Raw genomic sequence first — 23,585 nt, 5'->3', positions numbered from 1 at the left:
TTTCTTGAAAGCATCCAGAGACTTGGCCTCCACTGCCTTCTGGGGCAGAGCATTCCACATATCCATCACTCTGTTCTAAATGGCCTATCCCTTATTCTTAAACTGTGGCCTCTGGTTCTGGACTCACCCATCAGTGGGAACATGCTTCCTGCCTCCAGCGTGTGCAATCCCTTAATAATCTTATATGTTTCAATCTGATCCCCTATCATCCTTCTAAATTCCTGTGTATACAAGCCAAGTCGCTCCAATCTTCCAACATATGACAGTCCCATCATCCCGGGAATTAATCTTGTGAACCTACGCTGCACTCCCTCAACAGCAAGAATGTCCTTCCTCAAATTTGGAAACCAAAACTGCACGCAATACTCCAGGTGTGGTCTCACCAGGGCCCTGTACAACTGCAGAAGGACCTCTTTGTTCCAATACTCAATTCCCCTTGTTATGAAAACCAGAATACCATTAGCTTTCTTCAGTGCCTGCTGTACCTGCATGCTTACTTTCAGTGACTGATGAACAAGAACACCTAGATCTCGTTGTACTTCCCTTTTTCCTAACTTGACTCCATTTAGATAATAATCTGCCTTCCTGTTCTTGCCACCAAAGTGGATAACCTCACATTTATCCACATTCAACTGCATCTGCCATGCATCCGCCCACTCACCCAACCTGTCCAAGTCACCATGTACAAGCTGTCCAAGCACAGTGGGAACAGGGAATAATACCAAAGGATAGTATCAGACTGAGCCAGGTCACAGATTGGAGACGGCCAGAATGCCCCATTCTCACAGAGACAGGAAAAGCATCAGCGAGTTTGATGGTCATTACAGATACCAGTACCGTGCTCAGTTAGAAGATGACTTCTCTCTCCAACTTGTGTTGAACCTCACTTTAACAGTGTGAGGCCAGATCACACCTTGGCAACTCAAGTGATCTCATCTGAAATGTTGTCCTTCACTCACTGATGGATTTTGTAACTTTTTTTTTTCAGGTTAAAAAGGACAAGGGACTTATCTACGGGAATCTTGAAAACAACACGCCAGCTTTGCTGTCTCTGTCCACGTGTATAAGAAGTGGAGCAAGAGATTCACTCGATCATCCTTCCTACTCAGACAGTGGGGAGGATTCACTCGATCATCTGACCGACTGGCATGCCTGTCAGTTTACACAGGGGAGAGGCCGTTCACCTTTTCAGACTGTGGGGATTCAAGGTCATCTCATTAAGGTACACCTGCAAGTTCACACTGGGACAAGGCCATTCCTCTGTTCTGTGGGTGAGAGGTGATTCAGTCGGTCATCCCACCTGTGGACACACCAGTCAGTTCACACTGGGCAGAGGCTGGTCATCTGCTGAATTTGTGGGGAAGGATTCACTCAGTCATCTGACCTAATGGCTCACCAGCGAGTTCACATCGGGGAGCGGCCGTTCAGCTGCTCGGACTGTGGGAAGGGATTCACTTGTTCATCTAAGCTAAAGGTACATCAGCGAGTTCACACCGGGGAGAGGCCGTTCACCTGCTCAGACTGTGGGAAGGGATTCATTCAGTCATCCGATCTGAAGGTACATCAGCGAGTTCACACTGGGGTGAGGCTGTTCAACTGCTCAGACTGTGGGAAACGATTCACTTCGTCATCTCAACTTAAGGTACATCGGCGTGTTCACACTGGGGAGAGGCCGTTCAACTGCTCAGACTGTGGGAAAGGATTCACTTCATCATCTCAACTTAAGGTACATCAGCGAGTTCACACTGGGGAGAGGCCGTTCACCTGCTCAGACTGTGGGAAGGGATTCATTTCGACATCCAATCTGAAGGTACATCAGCGAGTTCACACAGGGGAGCGGCCGTTCACCTGTTCAGACTGTGGGAAGGGATTCACTTTGTTATCTCAACTACTGAGACACCAGTCAGTTCATACCGGGAAGTGGCCAATCACCTGCTCAGTCTGTGGGAAAGGATTCGTTAATTCATCTCAACTGAAGGTACATCAGCGAGTCCACACTGGGGAGAGGCCGTTCACCTGCTCAGTCTGCGGGAAGGGATTCAATCAGTCATTTCACCTACTGACACACCGCGCAGCCCACACAGGGAAATGGCCGTTCACCTGCTCAGTCTGTGGGAAAGGATACATTAAGTCATCTGAACTGAAGGTACATGAACGAGTCCACACTGGGGAGAGACCGTTCACCTGCTCAGTCTGTGGGAAGGGATTCATTTCTTCATCCCACCTGAACGTACATCAGCGAGTTCATACTGGGGAGAGACCGTTCACCTGCTCAGTCTGTGGGAAGGGATTCATTTCGTCATCCAATCTGAAGGTACATCAGCGAGTTCACACAGGGGAGCGGCCGTTCACCTGCTCGGACTGTGGGAAGGGATTCAGTTTGTCTTCTCAACTACTGAGACACCAGTCAGTTCATACCGGGGAGTGGCCATTAACCTGCTCAGTCTGTGGGAAGGGATTCAATCAGTCACTTCACCTACTGACACACCACGCAGCCCACACAGGGAATTGGCCATTCACCTGCTCAGTCTGTGGGAAAGGATTCATTAAATTATCTCAACTGAAGGAACATCAGCGAGTTCACACTGGGGAGAGGCCATTTACCTGCTCAGTCTGTGGGAAGGGATTCATTTCGTCATCCAATCTGAAAGTACATCAGCGAGTTCATACTGGGGAGACACCGTCCACCTGCTCAGACTGTGGGAAAGGATTCATTCAGTCATCCAACCTACAAGGACACTGGTCAGTTCACACAGGGTAGAGGCTGATCACCTGCTTAGACTTTGGGAAGAGATTCTCTCAGCCAAATGAGCCAAATGTGCATCATTGAATTCACACAGGGGAGAGGCCGTTCACTTGCTTTGAATGTGGTAAAGGATTCATTCAGTTATCTATATTTATGACACACTACCAAGTTCACACCGGGGAGTTGCTGTTCTTCTGCTCTGAATGTGAAAAGCGATTCACTCAGTCATCTAACCTTATGTAAACTTCGAGTCGGCTAGCAGCTTAATATAGGGGGTGATAGCCCCGCAGCCCGGCCAAACTTAAGAAATCTCGTTTGGGTGGATGCTGCGCAATGTGTCCCCTGTTACAAATCAGTACCCTGAAATAACAAACAGTACACAGTATGCGATTAAACAATTGAGCTTTATAACTCTTATTTTGACTGTATGGTTCGTGAAGTAAACAAAAAAAGAAGAAAAATGGCCCACTCTCTCCATTCACATCTTCTCGTCTCTCCCCAGCAAAAGACCACGAAAATCTCCCTTCCAGACTCACAAGGATGAACATTTCTGTCATTGGATAGCCCCGCACTCCAAATCCCTGTTATCTTTATTCCTAATCCAAACATTGCTGCTACAGAGAAACCATTACCTCGGCAGTGAAACATTGCACAGAGGCCGTTACATGAGCAGTGAAACCTTACAACATGTTACACTGGGATACATTACCGGGTTCACACTGGAGAGAAAGTTTGAATAAGCTGCATGCTGGATATTTGTCCATCACCGTTGCTGAATGCAATTTCGACAATGACAGTCAGTGCTGAACTCTGCAATTATCACCACATCCAGTTCTGCACCCTGGTCACTGGGCATGGGAGGAGTTTCTTCTGCTGCACAATCACCTTTAATGGGACTGGAGTTTAATATTCTGTATCGGAGACAAATAAATCAGTTCTATTTTAAACTCTGTCTCTGGTACTTAGTAAATTTATAACACAACCAGTGTACAATAGAGAGTCAACTCGGGCCGTCTGGACCCTGCCAGTAATTCAGTTTCACGATAGTCCTTTTTAAATCCTCCCCTGTTGTTCATCTCTCGCTCCCCCTGTGGAGATGGGTTCCAAACAGTCACCACTGTGGGTGAAGAGGTTTCCCTTGAATTTTCTGCAGACTGAAGAAGTCGAGCTGACTGCAGTTCTGTCTGACATGTTCATCGCCCCTCTAATCTCTGGGCTGAGAAAGAATGACATTGGGAGTTAACCTCCTTATTCAGGGCTCATTTCCACATGTGGGTCATTTTCCCTGCTTCTGAAGGGTTGTTAGAAAACACCACTGTCCTCTAAAGACTGAAAGCAGAATGGGAAACCATCAGTTGGATATTCAACGGAGCAGGGTCAGAAACCAGAGGCGGGTCCGCACAGGGCAGAGTTTGGGGCTTTGGACGATGGTCGGGGTAAGAACGTATGATGAGGAGAAGGAAATCAGCAGCGGGGTGTGGCAACGAATGACAGAGTAGCAACATTTGGAAGCTGATTGACAGAGAAAATAATTCCGTTGTCTGACTGATGACACAAACAATGCCTGTGGTGAGGTGCTCCATTGATCGAGGCACATGTGTGTTTTGAAATGGTTTTATCAATTGAGGGAGTTGTTCCTGCTTGTTTATCCTGTAACATCCCGATGGTTTTAAGGATTGTCTTATCTGCAAAAGTGTATTGATTATCTGTGTTCCTGTGCCTACTCCTAGTCTGCGTCCTGTCCCGTCATTTAGTTTTGTCCATTCCTGTTCCCTCATACTTCAGTGCCTGTGTCATGCTTTTGGGACCGTTCCCAGCGTCCCCCATTATGACACTTGAAGCAAGATTTTGGTGAATGATATTTGCCACTTGATTGTACCTTTGTAAGTAATCAGATTGAGTTAAACTGCTGCAGGATCCTGGAAAGTGTCGGACTGTGTCTGGTATGTCTTGGCATTTTCTGCATTCATCACCTTGTTTGTTACTCTTTTATGTATCTTTGTTAATTTTTACATTAACCACTCTGTCCTGTATTTCTGCAAGGTACCTCTCTTTCTGTGAAGACGTCTTCCACTCAGAGTCGGGCGTTCGATGCTTCCTTGACGAACATCTTATCTGCTCAGATCATTGGGGTGTCTTCCATGGAGGGTCATAATCATTCCACTGGTTAACATTTTCTTCAATACTGGTGATTCATTTTTCTGAGTAGGCCTCTCATTTAAGTTTTCTGGTGTGTACTTCCATCACAATTGCTTATGCTTGCATGGAGTGCTGAATCCTGCTTATTTTAGAAGAAAATATATATTTAGGAGTTTTATCTGACTGTTGTGTAAGTTTTTAATGTCTGTAATTCCTTGTCCTCCTTCTGTCCTAGGTAGTGTTGATCCAAGTCTGTTTCAGTGCAGATACTGTTTTCTAAATTTGTCTTTTCCGCTCTTATTTTTCTTTGTAAAGTTCCATTTCAGAATGGGACCAAGATATTTTTCCGAAATAATTAGTTTCGTTAAGGAAAATATTTTGATCCCCGATTCGATTTTGAGAGAAAGTGGGGCTCCTTTGCCAAATATTATCATTTAATATGAATTTATTTATATAGTTTCCTTCCAATTTTATGTTATATAAATGTGATTTGGCAGTTGTTGTTGTTGTTTTAAAAAGAATCTTTTATATATAATTGCAAGACGTAATGCTCCGGGTGTTGGTTCCTAATGTTTTTTTAGTAGTTCGTGGGTATTTTTTTCATTAGTTGGGGTTCTCTTTTTCCCTTTTTCTAAGTTTTTTTTCATTAGCATATACAAGCTTTTTTCTTCAGCTTTATTAATTATATATACTAATTTGTTGAACTTTTGCATTTTATAGTTGTAGAAGATTATATATCAATAAAAAGATTTTAAAAATGAAATGAAAAGAAAATATGTTCTTAGGAGATATTTTGCTTAATTCCCCATCCTGCTTACATTTGTTTCTCTCACTTCATCTCCACCCCCCAAATGCCAATACTTCAAGTGTATCGGGGTAGAAGTGGGTATATATACTATTACTAAGGAGAAAATTTGCTTTGGAAGCTGAAAGGCCTGGAGGTAGGTAAAACTCCTGGACCAGACAATGTACACCCCAGTGTTCAGAAAATGGTAGGTGAAGAGATTGTGAAGACATTAAAGTCATAGAACATGACAATCTAGTCTGTGCCAAAGTATTCATCCAGCAACCTCCATTCCCTTCCATCCATGCACCCATCCAAACTTTGCTTAAATGTTGAAATCGCCCCTGCCACTTGCTCTGGCAGCCCGTTCCACATTCTCACCAGCTCTGAGGGAAGAAGTCCCCCCTCGTGTTTATCTTAAAGAATGGGTCATGACCTTTCAAGTATCACTAGACTTGGGAATAGTTCTGGCGAGCTAGAAAGTTGCAAATGTCATTCCATTCTTTAAGAAGGGAGGGAAGCAGAAGAAAGGATATTATATGACAGTTTCTGACGTCAGTGGTTGGAGTCCATTAAGGATGATTTTTCGGGGTACGTGGCACACGATAAAGTAGGCCAAATTCCTCATGGTTTCCTGGAGGGAAAATCTTGTCTCGGAAATCTGTTGGAACTCTTTGATGAAATAACAGGCAGGATAGACAAAGGAGAGGCAGTGGATGTTGTTTGCTTGGATTTCCAGATGGTCTTTAACAAGGTCTTGCTCCCATGAGCCTGCTGAACAAGGTCACAGCTCATAGTATTACAGGAAAGATACTACAATCAATCGAAGAGTGGTTTACTGGCAGCAGGCAAAGACTCAGAACAATGCGAGCCTATTCTGTTTGCTGCTAGTAAACAATGACATTCCGCTGGGATCAGTATTGAGACCGCTTTTTTTCGTGTTAGATATCAACGATCTGGATGACAGAATTGATGGCTTGGTGACCAGCTTTGCAGTTAATACGAAGATAGGTGCCGGGCAAAGCTGGTCACCAAACCATCAATTCTACCTTAGAGTAAAGCGGGTGTCTAATGAAGGACTCGGACAGGTTTGGAGAACAGACAATGAAGTGGCAGATGGAATGCAGTGTTGGGACTGCGGTCTACAGCCAGGGACTCAGGTTCATGTAGCATAGTGATGCACGAACATTGTTAGCAAAACACTCTGATACAATACGGGTTTCGTTTGTCACAGACAACAATGCCATTTTGGTACTACCAGTAAAGAACATTTCCAGAGTGGTCAAGAAGCTTCCAAACAGCCCGGGCCATCTGTGAAAACCCTTCCACATAGATGGAATCTTAGCCCCTTTTTAAGTTTAAATTCAAGGATAATTACCATAAAAATGAATATTCTCCGTCGCTTACTTTACCTTTTCCGGACTTTACCTGTGGAGGTAGACGATAATCAATTCAGGAAATGGGACAAAAGGATTTCCCGCCTTATTTCACAAGGAAAGAAACCTAGAATCGGATTTAACACCTTCCAGTTAGGAAAGGAAGGAGGAGGTATAGCACTTCCTTGCTTGAGAAATTATTTTTATGCTTCACAGATAACCCCTCTGTTATATTGGTGTAATAAGGGATAGAAGGCTAGGTGGAAGGAAATAGAATTTGGATTGATTGACAGTTTTCCTCTACAGGACTCAATTGCGAACAAAGGATTGATGACCCAATTGGAAAAGTTAAAAATAGCTGGATAAATGTCACACTAAAAGTATGGCAGAAGGTGGCTAATTCATGTGGAATCTATAACATGTTAACACTTTTCAGATGGTGTGCTGATGATACCACATTCCTTCCCAGCAGAGGAGATAAAAGATTTGAACTATGGATAGAGAAAGGTCTTACAACCTACATCTCATTCACACACTAAAGTATTACGAAGTTTTCAATCCCTGTAGGACAAACATGGCCTGGAACACAATCACTTTTTTAGGTACCTTCAAAAAGAATTCAAAAAGAAAATAATTATCATATTTGGAATAAATGGATTGAATTTATAACCCCAAAGCGAGCAGACTTTTAGATGACTCTCCTAATGGTTTAGACTGCCTTCCCTATCAACATAGTAATAGTGTTAACGTAAGCTCCCTTGGTTCGAATGTTCACTGTTCTATTTCTGGAAAATGAGGAATTAACACAAGCAAAGAAAAAGATTTGAGAAAAAATATGATGAAATGAAGTAAATAAGTACACAGAGATTGGATAAGTATGTTTGTGGGTAGGAACAAACATTAACACCTACGAAGGAAGCTACATGGGGTTACACACAATATTTTGAACCAGAAAGAAATGGACCAGAAGAGATACATGGAGATTATTATTCATACACTATTATTACTATTTTAACAACTATTATTATTATTTAGTTTAATAGAGTGGAATTACAACTGCACGTAAATATCTATTTAAGTGCCTAATTATTTTTATATCATCTCAGTGTGTACTTGTGAATATATAAATATATATAGATTTATATATATATAAACATGGAAAAGGTTTTATATGTAAAAACAAGTTTGTGTAATACTTAAAATACCTTATCCAAATAAAAAATAACATTAAATAAAGAAAACCCTCCCAACCCCTACATCACTCCCCATTTCTGTAAACCTCTCCAACCCCGACAGCACTCGCCATCTCTGTAAAACCCTCCACCATCCACCCTGGAGCTGACCCGAGAAAGACACTGTCCATGACGCATGGCAGGGCTCATAAAACACCCTGTTGTCCAGAGGAAACTACAGTCTGATCAAGGTCAGGGGAAGCAGACAAACCAGTTCTCTCTGTCTCCCCCCATTTTGTGGACTCTGAATTGACTCTTGCTCTTGGATAATCTAATCAGAGCATCCACCCTGGAGCATTCAGACGACAGCTAACCCGAGAAAGACACAGGGTGAATGTAGACACAGGAAGCTTCAGGTGATCATCTGCTAATCCTGAGACCATTCCTAAACAAGCATACGTTTGTTATGTAAAGGGCGTGGACTCTGTACTGACTCCTGACTCCGGGACAATCTAATCAGAACAATAGACCTGAGACCGTTCTCAGAGGAGTGGATACTGATTATGCAAAATGCCGGACCTACCAAACAAGCAATCTGTAGCCTCGTTTGGTTGCCTCTGTCTGCCTGGGCTGCCTCATTAAACTGGATGTAAAGACCCAAATACACAAGGCTGGGGTGGGCGGAGCCATGAAACAACGTTGGCTGTTGCCCTGTACAATGAGCAGTGAGAAGGTGACCCAGGTAGGTCAGGACAGAGATCCAGTGGTTCAGTTTGTGAGGGGCAGTATAAGACTCAGGAGCTCCAAATAGACAGGGGCGATAACTCTCCAGCAGCCAGAGACCAACCATCCTGAATAGGGAGGACCCCACGGACACGTGGAGATCGGGATCACGAGGCCAGCCGTAGAATCCTTTCCCGGGTGATACCTTTTCTCTTCATTGACTGCTCATGGAGTGTCAGGGGTTCTAGTAGAATGCACACAGGTAGATAGCGTGTGAACCTACGTGCTTTATAGTTGAAATAATAAAATTTACTTGTTGGTAAATACAGATTCTCTGTACCTCTCTGATCATTATTACAAGGGATGATCCTTGTAACAGGGGCGTCCATCATTCAAGTTGCCCACCAATAGGACATGCGCGCTGCACAGTGTTACCATCGGGAGGGAGCTCACGCTCAGCGATTCAGGAACAGCTTCTTTCCCTCCGCCACCTGTAACTCAGTTTTTTTCCCCTCTATATTTATTTATCCTGTATTTCATTTTACTGCTACCGAAAAGTTAACAAATTTCACGACAAATGCCTGTGATATGAAACCTGGTTCTGATTCGGATGCAGGAGGGTTGTGTTAGATTGAATTTAAATTGGTTGAAAGATAATGAGAGGCATTGATCATGTGGACAGTCAGAGGCTTTTTCCCAGGACTGAACACGAGAGGGCATTATTTTAAGGGGCTTGGAAGTAGGTACAAAGGAGATATCAGGGGTAAGATTCTTTTCCGCAGAGGGTGGTGAGCGCGTGGAATTGGCTGCCGGCAGCTGTGGTGGAGGCGGAAATGATAGGGACTCCTGGATGGATACATGGAGCTCAGAAGAATAGATGACTATGGGTAAGCCTAGGTAATTCTCAGGTAGGGACATGTTCGTTACAGCCTTGTGGGCCGAAGGGCCTGAATTGTGCTGTATGATTTCTATGTTTCTATGTTACTAAGGCGATAAGAAGTGAGGTTTATCTAATTCCGAATGGGAAAAGGGAGAGAAAGAGAGGTGATCACACTTTGGTCAGCCCTGACATCAGTGAATTGACTCAGTTAACGATACAGGAAGAGGTCACTGATCCACCTAGTTTAATGCCGAGACTTTCCGCAGCACTGGAAAGGCCTCAGTTGGAGTATTGTGAGCAGTTTTGGGCACATTACCCTGAAAAGACGTGTTGAAGCTAAAAAGGGTTTCATTCACGAAAATGATTCCAGGATTGAACGTCTTGTCCTATGACAAGCATTGGACGGCTCTGAGCCTGTACTGACTGGAATTCAGAAGAATAAGGGTGACCTCATTGAAACCTATCGAATGGTGAAAGGCCTTGACAGAGTGGATGCGGAAAGGATGTTTTCTCCGGGGAGAGAGTCCAGGATCAGAGGACACAACCTCAGAATAGAGGACCGCCCTTCAAGTCCGGTAAAGAGGATGGATTTTTTTTAGATAGAGAGCGGTGCGTTTGTGGAAATCCTTGCCAGTCACCACTGCGGAGGCCATGTTTTTAGGGATATTCAAGGCAGCAAGTGATAGATTTTTCATAGTTCGGGGCAGGAAGGGATACGGGGAGAAGGCAAGAGATTGGTGCTGAAAGGAAAATTGGATCAGCCATGATGAAATGGTGGAGCAGACTCGATGGCCAAATGGAGTAATCCTGCGCCTGTATCTCATGGTCTTACCTTCTTCGCGCTGACTATCACTTGGACCATCTCGTTAACTTTGTTTCTTGTATCGTTTCGATATCTACACATAAATCGCCCGTCATCTGTGTACGCAGTTACCTTTGTAGGGTCCTGGTAAACCCATCGCCATCAGAGTATGAGAGAGCTCCATCCAAATCACAGCCACTGGTTCTCTGTGAGACATGTCCTGATGTTCCAGTCACCGTCAGTCTCTCCCTCTCAGACCACAAAGCCTCCACCAGCAGGTCGTCTTATTGACACCAACTCAAATGTTTTAAGTTGTTGGTAAAATCAGACCTGAACTGTGTTTGTACTCAGGGTAAACTCCGCTTCTCAAGTATCCAGGCTGACTTCCGTGTACTTCCTAAAGTACTGGACCTGCTGCCGGACGCAACATCCAGGCAAATGCCAAGATTTCTATAGCAGCTGACATCTCTTGGAGGACTGGGTCAGGCACAATCTGAAAGGAAAAACAATTTGTCAACGTTTCTGAACGAAACCATCCGGGCCTGGTAAATGCAGGGGGTTTTGGGATGAGCCGAGTTTCTCTACAAGATCTACCCATATCTTCACTCCGCGGTCTCACCATTCTGTAGATATCATTATCTGCCTGTCCCCATCACATTCCTTTACCACTATTTTATTGTGTTCTATAAGTTCTTCAAGGCCTGTAGATACATTCTTCGAAATAAACTCCCATTCTCCTGATAGACGCACGACTTCTCACAGACAAGTTTTCATATGAAGGTTTTCACACAGATGTTGTTTTGGACCGAGGTCCTGATTCACCTCCAATCTCCGTCAAGCACATTGCAGGCTGCTTGGGGCTACCTCCTGTCATTCCTCAGGCTTCTACCCTCACACTAATGGACAGGCTGAGAAGACGAACCAAGACCTGGAGCAGGTTCTTCTCTGCCTCTCTCCTCTTGGAGTAACCATTTAATCTTGGCCGAGTTCGCCCACAGCACCCTTCAGCATTCACCACTGGGTATGACCCCTTTCGAGTGTCAAATTGAGTTTCTGCCTCGCTCTGTCTCCTGATCAGGAATTAGAGGTCGGGTTGCCCTCCGCAGAATAATTTGTTTAAAGGTGTCTCAAGGGCAAAGGATTCTGAAAGAAAGTTCAGCCCGGCAGCAGGCCAAGGCCAACAGACAAAGGCGGTTTGGCCCCTCTTTCAATATTGATTAGCGGGTCTCTGTTTGTCCACTCAAACCTGAATCGCGAAAACTAGCCCCTCGCTTTATCGGCCTCTTTAAAGTCACAAGGAAAACTGTCCCGGCAACATATATATCACATCCTCCTTCTTCTCTAAAAATTCACCCCGCCTATCGGGATTTAAACTTTTACCTTGTCCCTATTTGGCCCCGAATCGGAAGACTCACATGCCTTTCCCTCCGCGCCACCACACCGCCACCGCCCCCCCCACCCCCCCCGCCCCTCACTACCGAGGATCATCTTGCTAGTTCGGGAGGAATATTTTGGATCCTGTCCTTAATTCAGAATTCCAAAGGACATTCCGGACAGTACTGGGCCATCAGATGCAGCCACGGTGGGATGGGATTTGTCGCACCCTCGTGTCGGAGGTAGAGTATTCTCAGGTCTCTTTTTTTTTCTTTGCTGTTTTGTTTGTCAGTTCTCTGAGTTTTATGAATTGTAACTCAAATGTGTTGTTGCGCTTTGGGGATTTTTATATGTTAGAGTTGTGTCTTCTATAGTTGACAATCACGGTGCAATTATCCATGGATGCTTCTAATTAATTCTCCCTGAGACTTTGCAGGTATCTAAGTAAATATCCATGAACCTTTGTTCCTCTTCAGATTGGTTACCTGTAAACTTGTCCCGAGTCTGGGCACGGATTCCTTCGTGCCCTGGAGTATATCTAAAGGGGCGGTGCGAATTCCTGGGGCTCGGTCGGCCTGATCCTTGCCTAGTGGTCACTGAGCATTGGAGGAGTCTGTTCTGCTGATGTTAGCCTTAAACTAGACTGGTGTTTAATATTGTGGATCTGTGAAAGATAAATCAGTTCTCTATCAAATTCCGTGTCCTAGGTGCTTACTGTCTCTACCACACTCACATTGTACACTAGAGAGGCCACTCGGCCCATCTGATCCCTGCCCATGTTTCTGTTCCATATCAGTATTTTATTAATCCATCCCTGCCGTCCCCCTCTCACTGTCTCTGTGATGACAGATTGCAACTAGTCACCAGTCCGTGGGAGAAGAGATTTCCCTTGAATGTCATAGAATCATAGAAACCTACAGGACATTACAGACCCTTCGGCCCACAGTGTTGTGCCGACCATGTAACCTACTCTAGAAAACGCCTAGAATTACCCTACCTCATAGCTCTCTATTTTCCGAAGCTCCATGTACCTATCTGAGGTTCTCTTAAAGGACCCTATTGTATCCGCCTCTACCACTGTCACCGGCAGTGCATTCCACACACCCACCACTCTTTGTGTAAAAAAATCTTACCACTGACATCTCCCTTGCAACTACTTACTTTAAACTTACCCCTTGTGTTAGCAATTTCCGTCCTGGGAAAAAGCCTCTGGCTATTCGCACAACCAATGGCTCTCATCACCTTCTCCACCTGCATGAATTTCCTGCATGTTTTTCTCCAGACTGAATAAGATGATGAGCTCCCTGTGGTTTTGACGTTCCCCAGTGGTCCGGCCGAAGGTGGTTAAACTCCTTCTTCCCTGATCTTTTGAACGTTTTGGGACATTTTCACTCGTTTCAAAGGACTGTGCCTCAGACAGCTGGGCTGTTGCAATGCGCCTCTAAAGTCTGACAGCAGACTAGTGAGTGAATCTTCGATGGAGCAGAGTCGGAAACCAAAGTGTTGCCAGCATGAGTCAGTGCTTTGGGGCTCCAGAGAGATATGGAGTCTAGAGTTTACGAGGAGGAGTAGGAAGAGGAATCAGGCCAAAAAGATGTGCCTGCAGATGAAAGAACAGAAACATTTGGAACCTGATTTTTTAAAAAATGCAAAACACTGGAGGAAATCAGCAGATCAGGCAGCAAATGTGGAGAGGAATAAACAGACAACGTGTAGGCCGAGCTCCTTCAGAATTCCTAGACTATGTGCTCCTCTGCTTAGTTGCTGCCCTAACAGCAGAGTTCGTCCAGCATTTTGTGTGTGTGCGTCTCCGTATTTCCAGCAACTGCAGAATTTCTTGTGTTTTATACCTGCCTTTGTAAGAGGGTTGTACTTTGGCATTAGATACACTTCGATACTGAGTATATTGTTTATTGGAGCCGTTTTCTGCGTTAAAACAGCTGCTGAGTTTTCTATACAGACACTAAAAAACTGAGATATGGACATGGAACCAGTGTTTGAAAAAACTGTTAATGGCACCGTGATTACCCATAAAGCATTGCGTTATAAATTTCGCCGGCGCTGAAGCATCGATCATATGCGCAGGCGTGAAGGTTGATGAATATCACGCATGCGCGCAGTACACAAAGGCCTCGGGATCACGGCTGCAGGTAAGTGAGAATCTCGGGACAATGCTGTGACTCCGGACTCCGTGACCCGCAATCCCGGGACAGTCCTGCTCTCTTCCCTCTCTCTCAGCCCCACCATCCGTACACGGGCCCCGGGGAGCTTCCGGCTGATGAGGGAATGGGAACCGATGGGTCTCTCAGACAGAGCTGAGCTCCAGCTGTCTAAATGCAAGGATCGGGAACTCGGAGAAAGGGAACAAAATCTTTTACATCAGCTGTTGTGAAAATCACCTTTGTTCTGCCTCCAGTCACAAACAAGAGAAAATCTGCAGATGCTGGAAATCCGAGCAACACACACAAATTGCTGGAGGAACTCAGCATTAGTACTCTTTTCCATAGATGCTGCCTGGCCTGCTGAGTTCCTCCAGCATTTTGTGTCTGTTGCTTGTTCCACCCCCTCTTGTTCTGGACTTTTCTACCCGTGAGGTCATGATTTTTTAATTTTTTTTTAAGTTTTCTACAAACTACAGTGTCGAAGAAAAAAATCAATAGTGTAAATAGAAGGATCATTGCAATACAGACAAAAATAGCAATAATACACATCTTAACAAATGAGCAAGTCACCCATATTAAAAATGAAAAGTTAGAAAGGAAAGCACCCAACCCTCCCACGATCCAACTCCAAGCCAACCATTACATTATAAGTATAAATATTTAAGAGGACATTTGAGATAAACTTTTATCACCCCAGATCTATATATTGTAGGAAAAAGAGAAATGAATAATAAAAAAAGCAGCCTGCTAACTAAACAAAGAATCAAAGAAAGCTGGAAATGCAGGATCTGACTATCAAGGGAAGAAAAAAATACACCTGTCAATCTAGGTGAGAATTATGAAAATATCCAAGAAAAGGTCCCCACACCTTATGGAACTTTATATCTGAATTAAAAAGTGAATAGTAACCGTATACGCTTATAACAATTACAGCACGGAATCAGGCCATCTCGGCCCTTCTAGTCCGTGCTGAACTCTTATTCTCACCTCGTCCCGCTGACCTGCACTCAGCCCTTAACCCTCCATTTTTTTCCTGTCCATATAGCTGTCCAATTTTACTTTAAATGACAACATCGAACCTGCCTCAACCACTTCTGCTGGAAGCTCGTTCCACACAGCTACCACTCTCTGAGTAAAGAAGTTCCCCCTCATGTTACCCCTAAACTTTTGCCCTTTAACTCTCAACTCATGTCCTCTTGTTTGAATCTCCTCCAATCTCAATGGAAAAAGCCTATCCACATCAACTCTATCTATTCCCCTCATAATTTTAAACACCTCTATCAAGTCCCCGCTCAACCTTCTACGTTCCAAAGAATAAAGACCTAACTTGTTCAACCTTTCTCTGTAACTTAGGAGATGAAACCCAGGCAACATTTTAGTAAATCTTCTCTTTACTCTCTCAATTTCATTGACACCTTTCCCATAATTCGGTGACCAGAACTGTACACAATACTCTAAATTTGGCCTTAGCAATGCCTTATACAATTTCAACATTACATCCCAACTCCTATACTCAATGCTCTGATTTATAAAGGCCAGCATACCAAAAGCTTTCTTCACCACCCTATCCACATGAGATTCCACCTTCAGGGAACTATGCACCATTATTCCCAGATCCCTCTGTTCTACTGCATTCTTCAATGCCCTACCATTTACCATGTATGTCCTATTTTGATTAGTCCTACCAAAATGTAACACCTTACATTTATCAGCATTAAATTCCATCTGCCATCTTTCAGCCCACTCTTCTAACTGGCCTAAATCTCTCTGCAAGCTTTGAAAACCTTCTTCATGATCCACAACTCCACCTATCTTAGTATCATCTGCATACTTACTAATCCAATTTACCTCCTCACCATCCAGATCATTAATATATATGACAAACAACATTGGACCCAGTACAGATCCCTGAGGCACACCACTAGACACCATCCTCCTATCTGAGACACAGTTATCGTCTCTGGCGTCTCCCATCCAGACACTGCTGAATCCATTTTACTACTTCGATATTAATGCCTAACGATTGAATCTTCTTAACTAACCTTCCATGTGCAACGTTGTCAAAGGCCTTACTGAAGTACATATAGACAACATCCACCGCTTTATCCTCATCAACTTTCCTAGTAACCTCATCAAAAAGTTCAATAAGATTTGTCGAACATGACCTTCCACGCACAAATCCATGTTACCTGTTCCTAATCAGACCCTGTCTATCCAGATAATTATATATACCATCTCTAAGAATACTTTCCATCAATTTCCCCACCACTAACGTCAAACTCACAGGCGGATAATTGCTAGGTTTACTCTTAGAACCCTTTTTAAACAATGGAACAACATGAGCAATAAGCCAATCCTCCAGCACCATTCTCATTTCCAATGACATTTGAAATATTTCTGTCAGAGCCCCTGTCATTTCCACACTAACTTCCCTCAAGGATTCTAGGGAATATCCTGTCTGGACCCAGAAACTTATCCAGTTCTATATTCCTTAAAAGCACCAGTACCTCCTCTTCTTTAATCATCATACTTTCCATAACTACCCTTCTTGTTTCCTTTACCTTACACAATTCAATATCCTTCTCCTTGGTGAATACCGAAGAAAAGAAATTGTTCAAAATCTCCCCCATCTCTTTCGGCTCCGCACATACCCATCCACTCTGATTCTCTAAGGGATCAATTTTATCCCACACTATCCTTTTGCTATTAATATCTTTTCAAGATCCAAACAAGACATAATATCCCTGAGCCATCGAACATGGGTAGGGGGAACTACATCTCTCCACTTAAGGAGTACTGCACGTCCAGCTGAAAGAGAGAGAAAAGACAATGTTCATCGTTTAGCCAGGATCAAATGCTTGTCAGAGTCTCGAGAAATACCGAAAAGAGCGATCAAAGGATCAGGTTCCAAATGACAGGGACGTGTTTTGACCCATTCTCTCTGGGTACATAATGATATCAAACACCTTTGTCCTGGGCAACAAGTAGCTTTCACATCACAAATGTGCCAGACTCCAATGAGACAGACTACTGCCCTTCCCTTCATGTTCATTGGCATTGCCATCACTGAGTTCACCACCGTCAGTCACCTGGGGGAGGGTTCAGGGGAAATATTTGTGTACAATACAGAAACTGGTGTCACCTGTGTGTATTGTGGTGATGAAAAAGTTGCTGGAGAATTCGCAAGTGGGAAGAAGTGGAGTGATATTTGGAAATCTTGACTTTTTAAAGCATAATTTAGCAAGCAAGTGACATATGGATGATGTGCAAAAGCTCTGGTGAGAAAATCCTTCATTACCCGTTACAGGCCTGCTGCATAGGTTGTGTGAGAGTGCAGATGAACTCGATCAAACCCAGAGGACATCAAAGTTCTTATCGACAGTGATTTGCTAGCTGTTAAAATGACTGTCTCTCTATATAAAATTCACTGTGCACATGTTGTCACTGTGTAAAAAAAATGGACAGTACAAGATTTATGTGCACACTGGTCATTACAAATTAGAGGGGACATTGGTGGGAAGGTGGGAAGACATCCGGTGTCCCTGATGCCCTCACCTACAAGATGTGCATCCAGCTGCAGCTTGTAACCCTGCACTTTACAGAATTGGAACTTGAAATGGGAGAATTCTGGATCATCCAGGAGTTGGAGGACGTAATAGATATGACATGAAGAGAGGTGAGTTACACCCAAAGTGCAGGACACAGGAAACTGGGTGAGAGGCAGGAAGGGGAATGAGTTTAAATAGCAATCACAGAGTACTGTTATTGCTATCCAACACAACAACGGGTGGACCACTTTAGAAACTTGCGGGGGATTACCTGGCAGAGGAAAGTCAAGGGGGTGATAGGAGATTCGTTAGTTAGGGGAACAGAACAAGAGGGGACGAATATCCTCGTGGTAAGACTTGCTCATGCGAGTTGTAGGGGGAATGGGAGCCAGCATTAACAGAACAGATAGTGGAGAGGGTGAATTGAATTGACTTTATTACTTACGTCCTTCATATACATGAGGAGTAGAGATCGTTATGTTATGTCTCCGTCTAAGTGTGCAATTTGTAATTTATAGTAATTTATAATAAATAGTTTGTACATAGGACAGTCAATATAACATAGAAATGCAATTGTATCAGCATAAATTAATCAGTCTGATGGCCTGGTGGAAGATGATGTCCCGGAGCCTGTTGGTCCTTTTGCTGTGGTACCGTTTCCTGGATGGTAGCAGCAGGAACAGTTTGTGGTTGTGGTGAATTGGGTCCCCAATATCGTTTGGGCCCGTTTTACATCCCTGTCTCTGTAAATGTCCTGATTAGTGGGAAGTTCACATCTACAGATGCGCTGGGCTGTCCGCACCACACTCTGCAGGTTCCTGCGATTAAGGGAAGTACAGTTCCCATACCAGGCAGTGATGCAGCCAGTCAGGATGCTCTCAATTGTGTCCCTGCAGAAAGTTCTTAGGATTTGGGGCCCCATCCCCAACTTCTTCAACCGTTTTGAGGTGAAAGAAGTGCTGCTGTGCTCTTTTCATAACACAGCCGGTATGTACAGACCATGTGAGATCCTTGGTGATGTTTATGCTGAGGAATTTAAAGCTGTTCACCCTCTCAACCCCAGATCCATTGATGTCAATAGGGGTTAGCCTGTCTCCATTCCTCCCGTCGTCCACTATCAGCTCCTTTGTTTTTGTGACAATGAGGGAGCGTCTGTTTTCTTGTCACCAGTCAGATGTTGTTCAGACCTCAGAGTCAGCAATCAAATGGTTGAGCATGGTGCGATGAATGTGCTGAGCTGTGTATATCACAATGCAAGAGGCATCATAGGAAATCCAGATGAGCTCAGGACAGGGAATTATGATATTGTAGCCATTATTGGGACTTGGTTGCACCCAACAGTCTGAGGGATTTAGGGGAACAAATTTGTAGAGAGATTGCAGACCATGCCAAGAAACAAAGGTGTGATTTTAACTTTCCATATATTGACTGGGACTCCCATACTGTAAAAGATGTCAAGGGGGTAGAGGTTGCCAAATGTGCCCTTTATCAGTTCGTAGAATTCCCGACATAGAAGTGTGCGATGAGCTGTTAGGAAATGTTCCAGGGCTGGTGACAGAAATTAGTGATCATAATGCCATGGGAATCAAAGTAAATACGGAAAACGAGAGGTGTGCACCACAGGTTGAGATTCTAAATTGGAGAAAGGTCAATTTTGATGGTATCAGACAGGATCTGACAAGTGTGGTTTGGGACAGGCTGTTTTCTGGCAAAGGAGTACTTGGTAAGTGGGAGGCCTACAGAAGTGAAATTTTGAGGGTGTCTAGTTTGTATGTACCTGTCAAAATAAAAGTTGAAAGGTAACTGGTGCAGAGAACCTTGGATTTGAAGAGATATTGAGACCCCAGATATTTTGTTCCTCCAAATGCCTCAGACTGTTGGGCGCTACCAAGACTAATTAATGACTACAATATCAAAATTCCACACCTGAGCTCATCCAACTTTTTTTTAGTCGTCTTCTGTTGGTTTCTAAAAGCTTCCCAATAGCTTTTGCTCTTTTGTTTGCCCTCTCTTTAGCTTTTATGTTGGCTTTGGCTTCTCATTTCATCCACAGTTGTGTCCTCCTGCCTTTCCAATGCTTCCACTTCTTTGGGATGTATCGATCACTCAACCTCCTGCACCGGGACCATCGCCATCCATACCCTTCCCATCCAGGGTCCCATACAAATTTCTTTTAAATGGTGAAACTGAGCTCATATTCACCACTTGTGCTGACATCTCATTCCACACTCTCACGACCATTTCAGTAAAGAGCTTTTCCAAATGTTCCCGTTAAATTTTCACCTTTCCCACTTACCCATGACATCTGGTTGTCATCTCACCCAACCTCAGTGGAAAAAAATGCTTGCATTTACCCTATCTGTACCCTCATAATTTTGTATACTTCCAACAAATCCTCAAAGCAATGTATAATTTCTTGTTTATGTTTAGAGCCTTTTTTGGTGTATAAGATGATGAGGGCATTGATCATGTGGATAACCAGAGGCTTTTTTTCCCCAGGGCTGAAATGGCTAACACGAGGGGGCATAGTTTTAAGGTGCTTGGAAACAGATACCGAGGGGATGACAGGGGTAAGTTTTTTACCCAGAGAGTGGTGGGTGCGTGGAATGCACTGCCAGCTATTTGTGTGAGTATTTCAGTTCCTGTGGGGCCAGTCGCCCATGCAGCTAAGTGCGAACAGGGAATAATACCAATGGAGAGAGTCAAACTGAGCCAGGTCACAGATTGGAGATGGCAGAAATGCCCCATTCTTATAGAGACAGAAAGAGCATCAGAGAGTTTGATGGTCATTCCAGATACCAGCACTGTGCCCAGTTAGAAGATGATTTCTCTCTCCACCTTGTGTTGAACCTCACTGTAACAGAGTGATGCCAGATCACACCTTGACAACTCAAGTGATCTCATCTGAAATATTGTCCTACACCCATTGATGGATTTTGTAAATATTTTTACAGGTTAAAAATGACAAGGAATTTGTCTACGGGAATCTCGAACACAACACGACAGTTTTGCTGTCTCTGTCCAGATACTTAAGAAGTGGAGCAAGGGATTCACTCGATCATCCTTCCTGCTGAGACTGTGGGGAGGGACTCACTCGGTCATCTCAACTGAAGGTACATCAGCAAGTTCACACCGGGACAAGGTCATTCAACTGTTCTGTGTGTGAGAAGGGATTCAGTCAGTCTTCCAACCTGTGGACACACCAGTTAGTTCTCACTGGGCAGATTGCTAGTCATCTGCTGAATTTGTAAGGAAGGATTCACTCGGTCATCTAACCTAATGGCTCACCAGCGAGTTCACACTGGAGACCGGCTGTTCACCTGCTTGGACTGTGGGAAGGGATTCACTGAATCATATAAGCTACTGAGACACTGGTCAGTTCACACTGGGGAGCAGCCGTTCACGTGCTCAGACTGTGGGAAGGGATTCCCTTGTTTCTCTAAACTGAAGGTACATCAGCGAGTTCACACCGGGGAGCGGCCGTTCACCTGCTCGGACTGTGGGAAGGGATTCACTGAATCATTTAACCTGCAGATACACCGGTCAATTCACACCGGCGAGAGGGCATTCACGTGCTCAGACTGCGGGAAGGGATTCGCTTGCTCATCCCAACTGAAAGTGCATCAGCGAGTTCACACTGGGGAGAGGCCGTTCACCTGCTCAGACTGTGGGAAGGGATTCACTTCGTACTCTGTTTTACAGAGACACAGGCAAGTTCACACTGGGGAGAGGCCGTTCACCTGCTCAGTGTGTGGGAAGGGATTCACTCGATCATCCTACCTACAAGCACACAGGTCTGTTCACACTGGGGAGAGGCCGTTCACCTGCTCCGACTGTGGGAAAAGATTCACTCGATCAGCCCAACTGAAGGTACATCAGCGAGTTCACACTGGGGAGAGGCTGTTCACCTGCTCAGACTGTGGGAAGGGATTCACTCAGTCATCTGAACTGAAGAAACACCAGCGAGTTCACACTGGAGAGAGGCCGTTCACTTGCTCAGTGTGTGGGAAGGGATTCACTCGGTCATCCCACCTACTGACACATCAGTCAGTTCACACTGGAGAGAGGCCGTTCACCTGCTCAGACTGTGGGAAGGCATTCACTCGGTCATCTGTCCTAGAGAGACACTGGCGAATTCATGCTGGGGAGTGGCCATTCACCTGCTCAGTCTGTGGGAAGGGATTCACTTGCTCATCCCTACTGAAGATACATCAGCGAGTTCACACTGGAGAGAGGCCGTTCATCTGCTCAGACTGTGGAAAGGGATTCACTTCGTCCTCTCAACTTAAGATACATCAGCGAGTTCACACTGGAGAGAGGCCTTTCACCTGCTCAGTCTGTGGGAAGGGATTCACCTCGTCATCTCAACTTAAGGTACATCAGAGAGTTCACACTGGAGAGAGGCCGTTCACCTGCTCAGACTGTGGGAAGGGATTCACTTGCTCATCTCAACTGAAGGTACATCAGCGAGTTCACACTGGAGAGAGGCCGTTCACCTGCACAGACTGTGGGAAGGGATTCACTTCGTCCTCTCAACTACTGAGTCACCAGCGAGTTCACACTGGAGAAAGGCCATTCACCTGCTCAGACTGTGGGAAGGGATTCACTCAGTTGTCTCATCTACAGAGACACCAGCGTGTTCACACTGGGGAGAGGTCGTTCACCTGCTCAGTGTGTGGGAAGAGATTCACTCGGTCATCCAACCTACAGAAACACCAGCGAGTTCATACTGGGTAGAGGCCGATCTGCTGCTCAGACTTTGGGAAGAGATTCTCTCAGCCATCGCCACCAAATGTCCATCATTGAGTTCACACTGGGGAGAGGCCGTTCACCTGCTATGAACTTGTGAAGCAATTCGCTCAGGCATCTAACCTTATGTAACTCTCGCTTCGGCTAGCAGCTTAATATAGGGGGTGATAGCCCCCCAGCCCGGCCAAACTTAAGAAATCTCGTTTGGGTGGATGCTGCGCTTGGGTTGATGTTACAAATCAGTACCCTGAAATAACAAACGGTACACAATATGTGATTAAACGATTGGGCTTTGTAGTTCTTACTTTGACTATAGGGTTAGTAACGAAAAAATAAAGGAAAATGGCCCACTCTCTCCATTCATGTCTTTTATCTCTCCCCAGCAAAAGACCACAAAAATCTCTCTTCCAGACTCACAAGAAAGAACAACATTTCTCTCATTGGATAGCCCCGCACTCCAAAACCCTGTTGTCTCTAGTCATAACATAAACATTGCTGCTACAGAGAAACCATTACCTCAGCAGTGAAACATTACAGAGAGGCCATTACATTAACAGTGAAACCTCACAGCATGTTGCAGTTCTGACACACTACCGGGTTCACAATAGACAATAGGTGCAGGAGTAGGCCACTTGGCCCTTCGAGCCAGCACTGCCATTCACTGTGATCATGGCTGATCATCCACAATCAGTACCTCGTTCCTGCTTTATCCCCATAACCTTTGATTCCACTATCTTTAAGAGCCCTATCCATCTCTTTCTTGAAAACATCCAGAGACTTGGCCTCCACAGCCTTATGGGGCAGAGCATTCGATATATCCACCACTATCTGGGTGAAAAAATTCCTTAATTCCAATTCCTTAATAATCTTATATGTTTCAATAAGATCCCCTCTCAGCCTTCTAAATTCCAGTGTATGCAAGCTCAGTCGCTCCAATCTTTCGACACATGACAGTCCCACCATCTTGGGAATTAAATTTGTGAACCTACGCTGCACTCCCTCAATAGCAAGAATGTCCTTCCTCAAATTTGGAGACCAAAATTGCACACAATACTCCAGGTGTGGTCTCACCAGGGCCCTGTACAGCTGCAGAAGGACCTCTTTGCTCCTATACTCAACTCCCCTTGTTA

At 44.6% G+C, this 23,585-nt stretch overlaps 1 protein-coding gene across 1 annotated transcript; it reads left to right on the top strand.

The window, feature by feature from the left end:
• Nucleotides 1-1,387: 1,387 nt before the first annotated feature.
• On the top strand, nucleotides 1,388-23,460 carry LOC140208313 (uncharacterized). The gene is made up of 3 exons (XM_072276903.1): nucleotides 1,388-2,447; nucleotides 21,014-21,188; nucleotides 21,270-23,460. Exons 1-3 carry the CDS (start codon nucleotides 1,388-1,390, stop codon nucleotides 22,441-22,443), a joined length of 2,409 nt encoding a protein of 802 aa, XP_072133004.1. The 3' UTR covers nucleotides 22,444-23,460.
• Nucleotides 23,461-23,585: the final 125 nt, after the last annotated feature.

The sequence above is a fragment of the Mobula birostris genome, chromosome 13 (assembly GCF_030028105.1).
Source record: "Mobula birostris isolate sMobBir1 chromosome 13, sMobBir1.hap1, whole genome shotgun sequence".
Taxonomy (NCBI): Eukaryota; Metazoa; Chordata; class Chondrichthyes; order Myliobatiformes; family Myliobatidae; genus Mobula; species Mobula birostris.
The sequence above is the reverse complement of the archived record's forward strand: the minus strand, read 5'-3'. Positions and strand labels throughout refer to the sequence as shown.